General features: G+C 52.1%; 1 protein-coding gene across 2 annotated transcripts in view; it reads right to left on the reverse strand.

The window, feature by feature from the left end:
• Positions 1–17,642, reverse strand: part of DGAT1 (diacylglycerol O-acyltransferase 1) — a 33,496-nt gene extending 15,854 nt beyond the window's left edge. The window contains exons 1-5 of one of the 2 annotated variants that reach the window (XM_070748437.1): positions 17,494–17,642; positions 17,289–17,358; positions 8,287–8,374; positions 2,700–2,740; positions 523–608 (exon numbers count right to left, since the gene is read on the reverse strand). In XM_070748437.1, the coding sequence (XP_070604538.1) occupies positions 523–608; positions 2,700–2,740; positions 8,287–8,374; positions 17,289–17,358; positions 17,494–17,599 (391 nt within the window). In that variant the 5' untranslated portion in view covers positions 17,600–17,642. Of the gene's footprint in view, positions 1–522; positions 609–2,699; positions 2,741–8,286; positions 8,375–17,288 lie in introns of both variants that reach the window. The other variant, XM_070748436.1, reaches the window with a different exon arrangement.
• Positions 17,643–17,976: the final 334 nt, after the last annotated feature.

Below are 17,976 nucleotides of genomic sequence, written 5' to 3' on the forward strand. Positions count from 1 at the left end.
TCTGAGGGGTTCAAGCGATACAGAGGCAGTGAGAACCCACCGAGAGGGAAGAATTATAAGAATAATTATAATAATTACTTCGACTTCTACGCCGCCCCCTCCGAATGGGACTCAGGGCAGCTTACAATATAAAAAATACAATACGATATAAATACAATATAGGAGTCTGCGAGAAGGGCGACCTGTAAATCTAATTAAATAAAGGTAGTCAAATATTAAATTAAGATAATAAAACCCCGTTATAAAACCTACAACAGTCCACTCAACATACACCCCCCAGGGCCTGCCAGCAAAGCCAGGTCTTTGCAGCCTTTCCGAAGGCCAGCAGTGGGAGCAGTAAGGACATCGGGGAGGAGGGGGAGTTGTTTCCATAGAGCTGGGGCAGCCACATAGAAGGCCCTCCCCTGCAGCCCCGCCAACCTGCCTTGCTTAGTGAAGGCCAACCGTGTGCGATCCTATTGACCTCCTGGAGGGATGCGGCAGGAGACGGTCCCATAAAGGGCGGAGGCCAAGCCGACTCACCAATAATAAGGCAGGGAGCTGGCCAGCTGTAGGGGTCCTTCAGAAACAAGGAGATGACCTGGATGGGGTCCACCAGAATGCCATACCTGAAAAAGAAGGAATCTCGTTGGGTGCTGGGTCACAGGGGGGAGGGAGAGAAGGGGGGGAGCTGGGGCTGTGAGATGTCACCCCCCCCTCTGCAAAGTGTTCTCTATTTGCAAAGCCAAAGCCAAAATCTGCAGAGTTGGGGGGGGTCCCTGGCGCTCTCTAAGCTTCCTCGCTTCTTGCAGGCGTTTCGTCACCCGAATAGAAAACACCATCAGTGCCAGCCCCTCTGTGGTGGGAACACTGCCGGCCCCCCTGCCCCCAAACCCCTCCCAGAGGATTCCAAGGCTATGGACCAAGGGGGAGGGAGTGGGCCGGCCACCCTCCGGGTAGAGAAGGACCTCAGGTTTAAAGAACGGGGTGGGAAATGGATTCGCTCTGGGCAGATAATCCGTGTGCTCTTGAAACCAAGTTCACACCGTGCTTTGACTCCTGTGCGATGCCGCCTTTTACCTTCGGAGGTGTGCAAAACACCACGCATGGCCCAAGTGCCTCCCCCTCTGGTGAATGTGAGCTTTGCCTTCCAAGTTGCAGGAAGGTCTTGATGTGCATGTAGCACTGGAGAGGAGTGGGCAACATTCGAAGTGACCAGAGGTCACCGTGGAAGGGCTGAAGAGGACTTTGGCCACTGGAAGACTGGTGGAGTCCAACTCCATTCGGAAGGCAAGAGAGGAAGGGGGCTCAGCTGGGAAGAGAGGGAGGGGAAAAGAGGGAACAGGGGGGTGGAGAAAAATCCTTTTCTCTCTCCTACGAGGACAAGGGGGTCACTCCCTAAAGCTCACAGGTGAGAAAGTGAGGACAAATCAAGGGAAATATCTCTTCCCCCCAGAGGGTGATTGAGGGTTGATGGGATTCCCTTCCAGAAGAGGCCGTGACAGCTGTCAGCCTGGAGAGCTTCAAGGCAGGATGAGACAGATTCATGGAGGCCAAGTGTGTCATAGGTGATGATTGAAAGGGATGTCCATGTGCCGCCTCTATGCTGGTTGACGCAGGCAGGGTTCCCTTGGGTCCCATTTGTTGGGGGTCGAGGGAAAGGGAGGGTCTTGCCTCCTCTTTCTGCTCCAGATCCCCATGGACAATTGGGGGGCCATTGGAGGACACAGAATGCTGGACTCGATGGGCTTTGGCCCCATTCAGCAGGGCTCTTCTTAGGTTCCCTATGTTGTTATGAGGGAGCGTTGCAGAGCAGCATGGAGCCACAGGGTGGCAGCACCTCCCTTGCCCTTCGGCCAGAAAGAGAAGCCAGCCAGGCAGATTCCCAGCCTGGTACCCTGGCGGTCATCCCAGCAGTGGCTGCAGGAGGACCAGACCTGGCCCGGCTCCCTTGGCTGGGCCACTCAGTCCCAGTTGTGTTCCAGAGACTTCCAGCCTTGTGAACTGTCAAGTTTCCTCTTCCTACGTATTGAAAATGGATGACGGTCATCAATTAAATATATACATGGATATAGATGGATGGTGTAGGGAGATAGATATAGGTATAGATATAGATATACATGCATCATACATACATACATACATACATACATACATACATACATACATAGGCAAAAGGGAACCAGTAGGCCCCCTCCCATATTTGGGTATATTAGGGGGATTTGACAGTGTGTTCACAATAAAAGAATGACATGGTTATCTTATATCTTTTATCCAATCACTTCCCTACTATCTGCAGGGCTTAGATGCCCACGGAGGTTCTCCCTCATTCCAAGTCATGGTTGCCCCAAAGGGGCTTTTTCCAAAAAGGCAACTGGACTTTCTGGGGTCTTTCCCTCCCTTTGAAAATGTTTTGCTTCTCATCCCAGAAGCATCTTCAATTCTGACTAGCTGGGGGGGAAGGGAAGGGGTTTGTGGGCCTGCAGGTACCTGCCTTCAAAAGGCACCTTTGGTACAGCGGCTAGACCCCAGCCACCACCCCCTCCCGCTGAAGCTGGGGGCAAGCCAGGCTATCCGTGCCCTGCCTAAACTGACCTGGCACCCAATCCCTCGTGAAGGGGCGGCTCTGTTGCCCTCTGTCAACGGGGCCTTTGAGTGGTGGCCCCTTGTGAACCCCTCCCCCAGGGGAAGGAAGAAGAAGAGGAGAGCCTGGCACTTACTTGATGAGGTTCTCCAGGAAGAGGCGGGCGTTGCTGAGGACCTGCAGGGAAAGAAGACGGTCAGGAAGGGGAGGGGTCCGTCCCCTTCCGAGGGTCCCCGGAGGATCCCGCGGCTGAAGGACGAAGGTCCCATTGAACCCCAGGAAGAGACCCGGCCTGGGCCAGACAAGCCAGCACTGGACAGGCTGCAGGCAAAATTGACCAGTGGGGCTGACACAACTCTGGTTTTTTGTTTTTTAAACGAGAGAATTCTCAACCGTTTGGTCAAAAGAAAGTAGTGGTAGATAATAACAACACGACAGATGCTCCTTGTCTTAACGGCCAGTGATGGGCAGAGGCCGCTGTAGTCAGGTGCTCCGTCCCAGTAGGAAATTCCAGGATGCGTGCGCAGCTGTGCGCCCTGACAAGTGCACACCTGCCTCCACACAAACTGTGGCTTCTGCACAGGCACAGCAAGCGAAGTCTCAGGCGAGGACCCTTACGCGAGCGAGAGATTTGGGGGATTCTCGCCAATTCTTTGCTTCTGTGCACGCGTGGAAGCCAAAATATTGGCGAGAATTGCCAGAATCTCACTCACGCATGCGGCCTCGGGCAATGCAGAAAACGACCTCATGATCCATCTCGTCTGCCCTTATACGATTTCCTGTGTTTTATCTTACAATGGATCTGTGTTTAATCCCAGGCAGGTTTCAATTCAGTTACTGTGGATTTACCTGCTGGAAGTTTGTTCCAAGGATCTACTACTCTTTCACTCAAATGATATTTTCTCACGTTGCTTCTGATCTTTCCCCCAACTGACCTCAGATTGTGTCCCCTTGTTCTTGTGTTCACTTTCCTATTAAAAACACTTCCCTCCTGAACCTTATTTAACCCTCTAACATATTTAAATGTTTCAATCGTGTCCCCCCTTTTCCTTCTGTCCTCCAGACTCTACAGATTGAGTTCATTGAGTCTTTGCTGCCCATGCGCAGAAATCTTGCACCGATGGGCACATGCGCAGTCACAGGACGTGCGCACAGCTGTGACGGCCTCAGAGGGCGCAACAATAGCACCGAAGATGAGCGCCCCTTCACTCCTTACAACCACAATTGAGCGACCCAGAAATGTCCATTGCTAAGCAAGACAGCTGCGAAGGGAGCTTTCCTGCCTTCTACATCTTTACTTGCCACTGTTGAGCAAAACACCACAGTTGTTGAGTGAGTAACACAGTCGTTGACTGAATATATCAGGAAAGACTTCATGGACTCAATCTGTAGAGTCTGGAGGACGGAAGGAAAAGGGGGGACACGATCGAAACGTTTAAATATGTTAAAGGGTTAAATAAGGTCCAGGAGGGAAGTGTTTTTAATAGGAAAGTGAACCCAAGAACAAGGGGACACAATCTGAAGTTAGTTGGGGGAAAGATCAGAAGCAACAGGAAAAAATATGATTTGACTGAAAGAGTAGTAGATCCTTGGAACAAACTCCCAGCAGACGTGGTTGGTAAATCCACAGGAACTGAATGTAAACATGCCTGGGATAAACATAGATCCACCCTAAGATACAATACAGGAAATAGCATAAGGGCAGACTAGATGGACCAGGAGGTCTTTTTCTCCTGTCAATCTTCTATGTTTCTAACCTGACTTCCCCAGTGACTTTGCTGGCCCAGAAGGTCACCAAAAAAAGATCACATTAAAGGAAGGAAGGAAGGAAGGAAGGAAGGAAGGAAGGAAGGAAGGAAGGAAGGAAGGAAGGAAGGAAGGAAGGAAGGAAGGAAGGAAGGAAGGAAGGAAGGAAGGAAGGAAGTCTGCAGAGGTGGCTTAAGCCAGCGGCTGTCCAGCCTTGGCAAATTGTGGACTTCAACTCCCAGAATTCCTAGATTTAAGATGTCTAATTATATAAAGGCTAATGTGTTTTGCTATATATTGAAAACTTTGGAGCTAAGGAATTTTAAGGTGTTATAAGGAAATTTCATATACATAGATAATGAAATATTAGCTCCTGATTTTTATTATTGTTTTCATATTGAGTTAGTTTAAAGAATGGAAAATGAGGATCGGATTTGTTTCAATGGGAAATGAAATTTATGATGCCTTTAAAATGTTTTATACTATGGTATATTTATATATATGTATATATATATATATATATTGTAATTTCTGGGCCTTGATGCTGTGTTTACTCTTTATGTCATGTTTTTTGTATGGTGGAGAAAAAAAATTTATAACCCACCCACTCACCCCAAAAAAACAGAATTCCCCAGCCTGCTTAGCCGGCTCTCCCCCTCACCCCTAGCCCCACCCCCAGCCTTGCAAAATAAGACCTTGTGCGGGTGTGTGTGTGAGAGGGTTACACGGTGTGCTTGCCAGGCATCCCAGAGCTTCAGGGCAAAGGTGGCCAGGAGCAAAGGGGGAAATGTGCAAAGAACACGTTGGACTCCCCCCTCCCCCCCCCCCAGGTGACTCAACCCTGCAGCCGACTTGGAGTCAACCTTTGGCAGGTTCGCTGGGTCTACGGAGGGCGGGTGGGCTGGCAGCACCATGCACCGCCACGCCCCGGTTGAAGGTCGAGAAGCCAGCAGGGCACGGGATGGCCACCACCAACTAACCCCTGCCAGCTAGGGGAGCAGCCTAAAGCAGGAAAGACGGGGGATGGAGCCTGGAGGACAGACAGGGAAAGGGGGGGGGGGGGGACACGATCGAAACATTGAAATACGTGAAAGGGTTCAATAAGGTTCAGGAGGGAAGTGTTCTTCATAGGAAAGTGAACACAAGAACAATCTGAGGTTAGTTGGGGGAAAGATCAATAGCCACGTGAATAAATATTATTTGACTGAAAGAGTGGTAGATGCCTGGAACAAACTCCTAGCAGACGTGGTTGGTCAATCCACAGTCACTGAATGTAAACCTGCCTGGGATAAACATAGATCCACCCACAGGGAATAGCATAAGGGCAGACGAGATGGACCAGGGGGTCTTTTCCTGCCGTCCATCTTCTAGGTTTCTAGGTTTCCATTTTTGTTATTCTTCTGGGTTTTTTCAAGTAGTGCCCCCTGGTCCAGTTGGCTAAAGCCGGCCGTTAAGACTCTCTCGCTTGGCACAGCTGTGCCTGACAGGTGTGGCTGGCAACCGGATCTCCATGCACGACGGGCAGATCTGCAGTGCGGCCAACCGGCCCTTGGGAGTCAGCCCAGCGCTGCGGCTGTCGGTCCTGCAGTCACTTCGTCAGGCCAGCAGCCCTGCCAGCTCACGAGGGCACCCCGGGCAGCCTTCGCCTTCGCCTGCGTGGACCCCAAGGACCCTCCAGATGCAGGACCTGCCTGATGCCTCCACCAGGGCCCAGGGTTTAAGTTCCCCGTAAAACCCCTGGAGACAGAAACGGCCTTTGCCCCCAGGAGCCTCCGTGGCCTCCTCCGAGCCTTAGAATGGCCCCTTTAAGAGCTGCCCTCCCTCCCTCAGTGCGTATATGGGGCTGGGGGTCCTCTGGATTGGAACGGATCCTCTCTGCAACTGCGCTTCAGTGGCGCAGTGGTTAGAGCGCAGTACTTGCAGGCTACTCACCAGCTGCCAGCAGTTTGCCAGATCGAATCTCAGTAGACTCAAAGTTGACTCAGCCTTCCGTCCTTCCACGGTGGGTCAAATGAGGACCCAGATTGTGAGGGGCAACATATAAAGTGTAAACCGCTTAGAGTAAACCATTTGGGGAGGGCTGTAACGCATTGTGAGGTGGCATATAAGTCTAAACGCTATTGCTAAGTAGAAGGACAGGAGGGAGGAGAAACCAGGCCGTCCCTTAGCAGATTAGGGATTAAAACCCTACATAGTTTGGGACCAGGTTATCGCCCAGACCGCCTTCTGCCGCATACCTGCCATCGACCTGTAAGAACCCACAGGGTTGGCTTTCTCCGGCTCCCGTCAGCCAAACAATGCCAGCTGGCAGGTCCCCGTGGGAGAGCCTCCTCTGTGGCGGCCCCGACCCTATGGAACCAACTGCTTCCAGAGATTCGTGCTGTTCCCCCCTTGCCAGCCTTCCCCCAAAGCTGTAAAGGCCTGTCTGTCCTGGGAGGCCTGGGGCCGTTGATGCTTGAGTCATCCGGACGGACGGATGTGAATGAGGAACAACATTAGTGCGAGTTTGTGTGTTTTAAATCAGGGTTGAATGTTTTTATTGTTTTAGGAACTGTTTTTATCTGTTGGAAGCCGCTCACAGTCCTTTGGGAGTTGGTCAGCGTATAAATATGTTGAATGAATGAATGAATGAATGAATGAATGAATGAATGAATGAATGAATGAATGAATGGAGGGAGGGAGGGAGGGAGGGAGGAACGAACAAACGAATGAATTGCATTGGCATCCTTCAATCTCGAAAGACCATGATATCATGCTCTGGATTCCCCAGAGTATGAATCTTGGATAGATTAGGATGGATAGATAGATAGATAGATAGATAGATAGATAGATAGATAGATGATAGGTAGGTAGGTAGATAGGTAGATAAGGTAGATAAGGTAGATAAGGTAGATAGATAGATAGATGATAGGTAGGTAGGTAGGTAGGTAGGTAGATAAGGTAGATAAGGTAGATAGATAGATAGATGATAGGTAGGTAGGTAGATAGGTAGATAAGGTAGATAAGGTAGATAAGGTAGATAGATAGATAGATGATAGGTAGGTAGGTAGGTAGGTAGATAAGGTAGATAAGGTAGATAGATAGATAGATGATAGGTAGGTAGGTAGATAGGTAGATAAGGTAGATAAGGTAGATAAGGTAGATAGATAGATAGATGATAGGTAGGTAGGTAGGTAGGTAGGTAGATAAGGTAGATAAGGTAGATAGATAGATAGATGATAGGTAGGTAGGTAGGTAGGTAGATAAGGTAGATAAGGTAGATAGATAGATAGATGATAGGTAGGTAGGTAGGTAGGTAGATAAGGTAGATAAGAGAGAGAGAGAGATGCTTCAAGAGGTGTGGAGTTCAAATCCCCCAGCCTGGAGATCACTCACCCATTCAGTTGGGACAAGATGGAGCCGTTCAACGGCTCCAGGCCTGCCGGAAAAGCCAGGTGGAGACCGGAAGCCTTCCCACCACAATGGAGGCCTGGAAGCCCCTAACACAGGGGTCCCCAAACTTGGCAACTTTAATACTTGTGGACTTCAACTCCCAGAATCCTCCAGCCAGCATAGCTGGCGGGAGAATTCTGAGAGTTGATGTCCACAAGTCTTAAAGTTGCCAGGTTTGAAGACCTCTGCCCTAACACAAGGTGCCTCTAGGACGTGGAAGAAGATGACCATCCCCTCCAACCTGGCAGGGTCCCTCGTCTCTAATATCCCTCGGCCGTTCCTCCCGGGAAGCCAGAATCGCCACCGAAACACTCGGAGTCTCTTTCCCTTGGCCCGTTTCCCAGCACGAGCCGCCACTCATCCCCAGCCAAAACGGCCCGGCTGCCGGGCTCTTGAGACCACAATGTCCTCTCTGTGCGGCAAAGTGGCCATCGAGAGCGTCTGCCTGGCAGGCTGCCAACTTCTACACGAGGCCCAAGAAATGCAGCTGGCCGCCCAGGGATACCAACCGAGCAGGGCGTTGTGGAGGCAGGGGGGCTACTCACCAGCATGACCACGCACCAGTTCAAGATGCCCCGGTAGTTGCTGAAGCCGCTGGCCGAGCTGAGCAGGGAATCCTGAAGCTTGTGACACCTGCGGGGGGGGGGGAGAAGAGGAGGGGACACAGGTCAGGCTGGGTTTGAAAGGGGAGCCCAGGGGGTCCTCGGTGGAGCCCAAAATGATAGATAATAATAATAATAATAATAATAATAATAATAATAATAATAATAATTCATTAGATTTGTATGCCGCCCCTCTCCGAAGACTCGGAGCGGCTCACAACAGTAGTACAAAACACAGATCCAATGTTAAAAGCAAAAGAGTTTAAAAACCCCAAATATAAAAACAGTCATTCACCCTAAACAAACCATACATAAAATGGAGCAGCCGGGGGGAATCAATTTCTCCATCCTTGGCGACAAAGGTAGGTTTTTATTATTTTTATTTTTTATTTTTATTTATCAGATTTGTATGCCGCCCCTCTCCGCAGACTCGGGGCGGCTCACAGCAATAATGATACAATGTAACAAATCTAATATTTAATTAATTTATAAAACCCCAATTTAGAAAACAATCATACATACTAGCATACCATACACAAATTTTATAAGCCTAGGGGGAGGGAAAGTCTCAATTCCCCCATGCCTGATGACAGAGGTGGGTTTTAAGGAGCTTACGAAAGGCTAGGAGGGTGGGGGCAACTCTGATATCTGGGGGGAGTTGGTTCCAAAGGGTCGGGGCCGCCACAGAGAAGGCTCTTCCCCTGGGTCCCGCCAAATGACATTGTTTAGTTGACGGGACCCGGAGAAGGCCAACAACTCTGTGGGACCTAACTGGTCGCTGGGATTCGTGCGGCAGAAGGCGGTCCCAGAGATATTCTGGTCCGATGCCATTAAGGGCTTTATAGGTCATAACCAATACTTTGAATTGTGACCGGAAACTGATCGGCAACCAATGCAGACTGCGGAGTGTTGGTGTGACATGGGCATATTTAGGGAAGCCCATGATTGCTCTCGCAGCTGCATTCTGCACGATCTGAAGTTTCCGAACACTTTTCAAAGGTAGCCCCATGTAGAGAGCGTTACAGTAGTCGAGCCTCGAGGTGATGAGGGCATGAGTGACTGTGAGCAATGAGTCCTGGTCCAGATAGGGCCGCAACTGGTGCACCAGGCGAACCTGGGCAAACGCCTCCCTCGCCACAGCCGAAAGGTGTTTCTCTAATGAGAGCTGTGGATCGAGGAGGACGCCCAAGTTGCGGACCCTCTCTGAGGGGGTTAATGATTCCCCCCCAGGGTAATGGAAGGACAGATGGAATTGTCCTTGGGAGGCAAGACCCACAGCCACTCCGTCTTATCAGGGTTGAGTTTGAGTCTGTTGACCCCCATCCAGGCCCCAACAGCCTCCAGGCACTGGCACATCACTTCCACTGCTTCGCTGACTGGACATGGGGTGGAGATGTAAAGCTGGGTATCATCTGCATATTGATGATACCTCACCTCTTTCGAAAGGCAAGGAGGGTGGGGGGCAGTCCTAATCTCCGGGGAGAGTTGATTCCAGAGGGTCGGGGCCACCACAGAGAAAGCTCTTCCCCTGGGGCCCGCCAGACGGCATTGTTTTGTTGACAGGACCCAGAGAAGGCCAACTCTGTGGGACCTAATCCGTCGCTGGGATTCATGCGGCAGAAGGCGGTCCCGGAGGTAATCCTCGCACCCTGGACATCAACTGTTTCGACTCCGACCCATCAAAACGTCACTATAGAGCACTGCACACCAAGACAACTGGGCACAAGAAGAGTTTTTTCCACTCTGCTAAACAAGATAATTCCCTTGACACTGTCAGACTTTTTACTAAGTCTGCACTACTATCACTACTACTTTTTTCCCATCATCCCCATCACCCATCTCCTCCCACTTATGACTGTAACCTCTTGCTTGTATCCTTATGATTTATATTAATATTGATTGTTTCCTGATTGCTTATTTGACCCCTATGACCATCATTAAGTGTTGGACCTCCTGATTCTTGACAAGTGTCTCTTTTCTTTTATGGACACTGAGAGCATCTGCACTAAAGTCAAAATGCTTGTGTGTCCAGTCACACTTGGCCAATAGAGAATATTCTATTCTACTCTACTCTACGCTACTCTTCCACCGGCCTGCAAACTGAACCTCCCCTAGCTTCTCCCCCGCCGGGCGCAAGGCAGGGCAACCCTCTCCCACAGCTCCCCTGCCCCCTGCACATCAGCTCCACAACTGGGCCAGGAGGCGGCTGCTTTGCCCTTCCTGCCCCAAACCTGAAGTTGCTTTAAAAAAAAATCTTTTTCTCAGCTGTTTTCTTGCCCTAAAGCAGGGGTCCTCCAATCTCGACCCCTTTAAGGCTGGTGGACTTCAACTCCCAGAATTCCTCAGCCAGTACTGGAGAATTCTGGGAGTTGAAGTCCACCAGCCTTAAAGGGGCCACGGTTGGAGACCCAGATGCGAGGACCCCCCCCCCTAATGCTCCCCTTTATTAGCTCTTCTTGTCCTTGGGCAACAGAGGCCGCCTGCCTGGAGACCCCCTCTCTCCTCGACCAACCTTGGCCCTTCAACATCTTCAGAAGTTCAGAACCATCATCATAACTGGAATGTGCCTCTTGGCTGGACCGGCCCAAGCTGCTAAGGGGAAGCCCAGTTCCATTCAAGGCAGCCAGTTCTCCCAGCCCAAGGTGTTAAGTCACTTGCATTCCTAGAAGTCAACACCCCACACGGCCCGGCCACAGGTGTCCACCTCTTCGTTCTGGCATTCACACCTTCTCAACGTGGCCCCAGATCAACTCTGCTTCCTGAGATCAAAGCCTTATTATATCAGAAATGCAGCTACATATTTATACAGTGTTCCCTCGATTTTCGCGGGTTCGAACTTCACGAAACGTCTATACCACAGTTTTTCAAAAATATTAATTAAAAAATACTTCATGGTTTTTTCCCTTATACCACGGTTTTTCCCTCCCGATGACGTCATATGTCATTGCCAAACTTTCGTCTGCCTTTAAAAAACTTTTTTTTTAATAAACTTTAATAAATAAACATGGTGAGTAATAATCTGAATGGCTGCTAAGGGGTATTGTAAATTGTAATTTAGGGGTTTAAAGTGTTAATGGAAGGCTTGGGATACTGTCCATAGCCAAAAATAGTGTATTTACTTCCGCATCTCTACTTCGCGGAAATTCGACTTTCGCGGGTGGTCTCGGAACGCATCCCCCGCGGAAATCGAGGGAAGACTGTATAATTATTTTTTGAACTGAATGAAATTAAGGGAACAAAAGATAAAGAAACCAACAAGATATGGTACGAATGGATCCAAAACAGGAACCAAATGTAATGATACATGGCAGTGATGGTGAACCTATGGCACGGGAGCCACAGCTCGCACACAGAGCCATTGTCCTCACTCAGCTCCAACGTGGAAATGTGTGTGCCGGCCAGCTGAGTTTGGGCTTGCGCAGAGGCTCTGGGAGGGGTTTTTTGGCTTCCAGAGAGCCTCCAGGGGGATGGGGGAGGGCGTTTGTACCCCCCCCCCCCCTGTAGGGTTTCCTGCCTAAGCAGGGGGTTGGACTAGAAGACCTCCAAGGTCCCCACTCTGTCATTCTGTGCACGACAGCAGTCTTCCAATATTTGAGAGTCTTCTTTGACGCCCAAAGAAGAGGGAGTGGGTCTATTCTCCAAAGCCCCCGAGGGCAGGACAAGAAGCAATGGGGGGAAACTAAACAAGGAGAGAAGCAACTCAGAACTAAGGAATTTCCTGACAGTCAGAACGGTTGATCAGTGGAACAGCCTGCCACCAGGAGTTGTGAATGCCCCAACACTGGAAGTTTTGAGGTCTGAAATGGAACAGGGTCTCCTGCCTGAACAGGGGGTTGGGCTGGAAGACCTCTTAAGGTCCCTTCCAACCCTTGTTATTCTGTCCATGTCAAAAGCCGGGTTCTCAGCCGCTCTTGCCTGGGGAACTCCCCACCACACCCAGGTATGCCAACTCCTCCGCCCTTCAACCTCCAGGCCCAGCTTGAAAGATCCCGTCGACGATCTCAAGCCATTCATCGTTCAGGTCCACCCACCGCAATTGGCCTGCCCACTTAGAACTGCCCCACCCCAACGAGGGCGAAGACCACCACAGCCAAATGGCCTAGTTAAGCAGGGAAGCTGGGGGAGGCGAGTGGGGGGCATTGACTTTGGACCCCTCGGGCTGCTTTGCCTTGCGCCTCTTCCGCTACCTTAAGATTCTGCTCTGGAGCTAAAACCTGGCGGAGTTTTTCTAGGGGGGACTTGGGGGTTTTCTCTGGGGCATTTGAGGCTGGTGGAGCCTGTTCCTCAGGGTAGCAAGCAGCTCTGCCCACCCACCCACATTCCTGAGAAGGAAAACCTCCAGATCAGAGGGAAGCCCCCAGGCTTTTCATCCAAGAGCCAGGAGGTGGGCCCCTCCCTTCCAGGAGGAAAACTGCGAGGAGGAGGAGGGGGCTCCTATTACAGGCCCCCTCCAGCCCCAGCACACAGAGGCTCAGAGGGAGCAGCTACAGGAGCAACAAATCCAGCCCAACAGACCAAAGCACAGCAGAGCCTCCTCTGTGTTGGCCCTTCAGGATTATCCAAGCAAGGGTCTCCCCAAGGGCAGGAGACCAAAAGATCCCTGGCAAGACGTGGCTCGGTCTGCAAGCAGAGCTCCCCTAGCAAAATAAAAGGAGGGCAAATCTACAAGGTGCCAGGATTGTGGTGTGGGATCCAATTATTATTATTATTATTATTATTATTATTATTATTATTATTATTATTATTATTAATGGGGTTTTCAGGCCCCCCTCTCTGAGGACCTGGGGTGGCTTACAGCATGTAAAAAGAACAATACAAAATATACTCCTCAAAAAAACCATCCTAGATCTGAATGAATGAAATAGTCTCGTTGAATCCTTTGTTCTGTACAAAGTGGAATGTGGACCACAGCAGGTGGAATGGATTGTCCATCCGTGTTGTGGACAGTTTGATTTCACAGAAGTTTGATTGACTTGCAGTCACATTGTGCTATTTATGGGATCCAAACCCCAGTTGGTCCCCAGGATCAGCATTTTCTTCTTCTTCCGGAGCTTCTGGGACCCTCAGGGATCTTCTCTTGGGAAAGCAAAGCAGGCTTGGGGCCCAGCGACCGACCCGGATCGCCTCTGGCCAAGTGGGAAGCCCGTGGCACCCAGGGTCCTGCCCCAGCGCCTACAAGCCTGGCTCCTGGGCAAATACCGATGCCCACAGGCCCCACCTGTCCCTGGCACCAGCAACGGACCAGCCACCCAAGCCAACTCTTTTGCCAGCCAGGGTGCCTCCCCAAGTGGGAGTGGGCCCTCCTCGCTCTCAAAACAAAGCACCTGGCCCAGGGAGTTTCACCCGGGGCTGCACCCAGGAGGCCCCGTTCTGCCTGGGAGGAAGAAAACAGGCCAAGCATTGTCAGCCCAGCCAGAAGAACGGACGGATTCTCCTGTTTGCACAGCGGGTGAAATGCCAACCCTGCCACTATTAACCAGCCTGGATTCATCTCTGCCATTCTGCACTCAAAGGCCTAATCCAGCATCCGCTGGCTGGGGAATTCTGGGAGTTGAAGTCCAAGTATCTTCAAGTGGCCACAGTTGGGAAACACTGCTCTATGTCGCCCCTTGGCTTGGCCCCCCAAAAATGATTCTGAGCCTTGGAGAAGTTCAGAATGCAGAAGAACAGAGTTGGGAGGGACCTTGGAGGTCATCTAGTCCAACCCTGCGCTGAAGCAGGAGACCCTGTGTGTGTTTGTTTATTTATTTGTTTATTTATTTGCTTATTTATTTATTAATTATTAGAGTTGAAAGGGACCTTGCAGGTCATCTAGTCCAACCCACTGCTGTGGAGGTGCAGGAAACCCCACCCCACCCCAGCCAGATGGCCGTCCAATTTCCTTCTGGATCTGTCAAGTGAGGGGGGGGCGTTCACACCTCCGCTGGCTGACCATGGCCGATATCATTCCAGACAAGTGGCTGTCCAGGCTCTCCTTGGAAACTCTTCCTCTGTTCTCGCTGTCAGGAAATTCCGTCTAGGTTCTGTCTCTCCTGGAGTTGTGTCCACCCATTGACCATCTATTATGGAGATTCTCACATCATCCAGGCCAGGGTTGCTTCCCCAAAGGTGTCCAGCCAGCTGGACCTCCTTATTTTCCTTTGAAGACATTTGGCTTTTCATGGAAGGAGGAAATGGAAGGATGTCCACTCCTGGCTGACAGCTGGTCATAAACCCTTCCCTGAACCGGAGAAGCTGCTTCCACGAAAAGAGAAATGTCTTCAAAGAAAAGCTCTCCATGGCTTAGGACCAGACTACCCATGTGTCCCAGCGGCCGGTCAGGTTCCGTCGGCCAGACAATGCCAGCTGGCGGGGGCTGGGGAAGAGCCTTCTCTGTGGTGGCCCTGGCCCTCTGGAACAAACTCCCTCTGGAGATGCGTGCCGGCCCCTCCCTCCCGGTCTTTTGTAAAGCTCTGAAGACCCACCTCTGAGGCCATGATGTCTCCAGCCGATGTTATGAATGACTGAATTGAATGAATGGGGTTGACTGTACATGGGGGTTTTAGACTTTCTTCATTTTGTATAAACCTTTTAAAAAAATAATTAGATTTCTTCACATATATTGTCTGCATTTACAATGTTGTATGCTGCCCTGAGTCGCTTTGAGAAGGGCGGCGTAGAAGTCACATAAATGAATAAATAAATAAATATATTTTTTAAACAAAATAATAAAATAAATAAAAAGCAGACAGTCCAGTTGCCTGGTGAAAAAAACGCCTTTGGTATTTCCCCCATTGCTTCTCCTCCTGCCCCCACGGGCTTTGGAGAGTAGCTTGACCCCCCCCCTTCTTTGGGCAGCCCCTGAGCTATGGATGGGCAGGCAGGGGGAGGGGCACGGCCCCAGGAGAAGGTGGGAGGAAGCTGCCCCCCCTCCCCCCTCCCCCACCAGCCTCTGTTGAAATGTGGATCACCCTTGTCCTGCAAAACTGATGACAGAGCCCAGCCCGGAGTTTCTCCTGCCAGGGTGGGGCTGGCTCTGCTGGGGAGTCACTGACTGGCAGAGCGAGTCAAACTTTCCTGGCCGGGCTCAGGATCCCTCCCTCCCTCCCTCTCGGGGTGGGGGCGCTCTGTGTAAGGGAGTCCAAAGGTTTTGCCAACTCCTGCCACATGTGGCCACGTGAGTTTCCAGGCAAGCTCTTCGGGACGCCCAACTTTCGCGGAAGGCTGCAAGGACGTTGCAATAACCGGGTCTGAACTCCGTGCAAACAGCCGCAAGCAACGCTCCGCTGGCCAAAGAGGAAGCGGCTTCCTAGAGGGTCAGGCCCAGGGTTTTCCCCCTCTCTCCTTCTTTCCTTTTTCACAACAACTAGGAAGCTCTCTTCCCCCAGAGCAGAATCTGGACTTGAAAGAAAGGGCAGGCAGGAAGGAAACCGACACCCCCCCCTCAGGAAATACAGGCTGACTCTCAATCAGGCTAGAGCTGGAGGGGACCTCGGAGGTCTTCTAGTCTAACCCCTTGCTCAAGCTGGAGAAGCCTATATGCACCATTGCAGACAGGTGGGCTGCCCGAAATCTTTTCTTAAAAACTCGCCAACCCCAAAGCCAAGAAGTGCCCCACCCCATATAAAGTCTCCCTGGCTAAATTTTGCCCCCCACCACCCAAAAACCCCCAGTTGCAACAGTTTAAGACCTACACACACACACAAAGCCCATGCAGGAGCCCTAAATGCATTGCTCCCCTGGAAAGCGACACCTTAAAGGTTGACTCAGCCTCCCCTCCTTCCCAGGTGGGTCAAATGAGGACCCAGAGGGTTGGGGGCATAAGAACTTAAGAAGAGCCCTGCTGAATGGGGCCAAAGCCCATGGAGTCCAGCCTTCTGTGTCCCACAGTGCCCCCCACAAATTGTCCATAGAGATCTTGAGCAGAAAGAGAAGGCAAGACCCCCTCCCCTTTCTCTGGATCCCCAACAAACGGGACCCCAGGGGAACCCTCCTGCCTCAAGCAACACAGAGGTGGCACATGGACATCTGTTTCAATGACCAAGAGGCTGGCTCTCTGTAAAGCGCTTAGAGAGGGCGGTAAAAGCACTAGGAAGTGGTATAGAAAGGCTATTGCTATTGAAGTAGATGTAGTTCAGCAGTTCAAATCTCACCACCGGCTCAAGCTTGACTCAGCCTTCCCTCCTTCCCAGGTGGGTAAAACGAGGACCCAGGTAGTTGGGGGCGAGAGGCTGATTCTTAGAGAGGGCTGTAAAAGCACGGGGAACCTGCATATAAGTCTAAAGGCTATTGCTAATTTTGCCCTGACCCAAAAGGAGATCCAACAGTTTAAGAGCTCCGTACACCTACATACATACACCCCCACCACCCAAGGCAGAAGCCCTGAAGGCAGCACTCCCGTGGAAAGCTTGGCCTTAAACCTCGCCCCTCCGTTGAACCCAAGGGGGGGGGGGAGACAGCATGTGGGGCAGGCAGCATAGCCCCCACTCCGAATGGAAAGGACCCCAACCCCGCCCCCTCCTCTAGGGCCCCCTCCCCAAGGGCAAATGGCTCAAGCCCAGCCCCGAAGGGACCCCAGACTCACAGGCAGCTTGGGAGGGGGGTTAGCACCCCTGGACCGGGATAGGCAAAGTGGGCTCTTCTGTGACATGTGGACTTCAACTCCCAGAATTCCTCAGCTAGCATGATAGGCTCAGGAATTCTGGGAGTTGAAGTCCACAAGTGAGAGACAGAGCCCACTTTGCCTTCCCCTGGTCCAGAAAAGCGTCCGGCTGGAAAAGGGAGGGGGAACTTCAACTCCCAGGATTCCTCCGGCCAGCAAGCAGGCGGAGGGCATTCTGGGAGTTGGAGTCCCCCCTCGCAAGAGCCCCCTGAGGTGGGCGGGGACAGCGGGGAGGCCCCTCCCACCTCTTCACGACCCCCCCCTCAGCCAGAAAAGGTGGGGGTCGCCCTCCACGGGTGCGTACCTGAGGTCGGCGTCGGAGAAAGGGGCCGCGCCATCTCCCGCGCCGCGCTGGGCCGGGTTCGGCTCTCCGGCTCCGCCGCGGGGCTGCCGAGCGTCTCCGCCCGCGACCCCCGTCCGCCTCTTGGGCTGCTGTGCCGGGCCGTGGTGGCCGCGCTCGCCCATGGCTGTGGTCGGGGCGGCCGGAGGGAGCGCGGGCCCCGCGGCGCCTTCCGCCTCCTCCGCGTCCGTTGCTCGCCGCCCCACCGGCCCCGCCCCCTCCGCCTCCAGCGCTCCGCCGCCTCGCCTCAGGGACGCCGTGGCTCCGCCCACCATCGCAGCACGCGCCGGCACGCAGGACCCTCTCGCACACGCGCGCCCGCCGGGAAATGTAGTTCCTTTTAAACGCGCCCGCTCGGCGCGCCCGCCAATGGCAGGCGAGGGCGGGGCACGTCCGCGGTGGGAGGGAGAGAAGGGGGGAAAGAGGCGTGGCTTTGGGATTTGTTGGGCAGGGAATCCTCCTCCGCCTCAGAAGCCGACCCTTTAAACTTTGCTTTACCGACGATTTAGTTTGAGAGGGTGAAAGAGCGGCGAGAAGGAGCCCTTCCTTTCTTTCCCCTCAGGGGGGAATTGGACCTTCGATCTGCCCCAGGGTGTCCGTGGATCGCTTCTCAACCCGCCCCTCACGGCGCGAAGGAACTACAACTCCCGAG

Source organism: Erythrolamprus reginae, chromosome 3, assembly GCF_031021105.1.
Source record: "Erythrolamprus reginae isolate rEryReg1 chromosome 3, rEryReg1.hap1, whole genome shotgun sequence".
Taxonomy (NCBI): domain Eukaryota; kingdom Metazoa; phylum Chordata; class Lepidosauria; order Squamata; family Dipsadidae; genus Erythrolamprus; species Erythrolamprus reginae.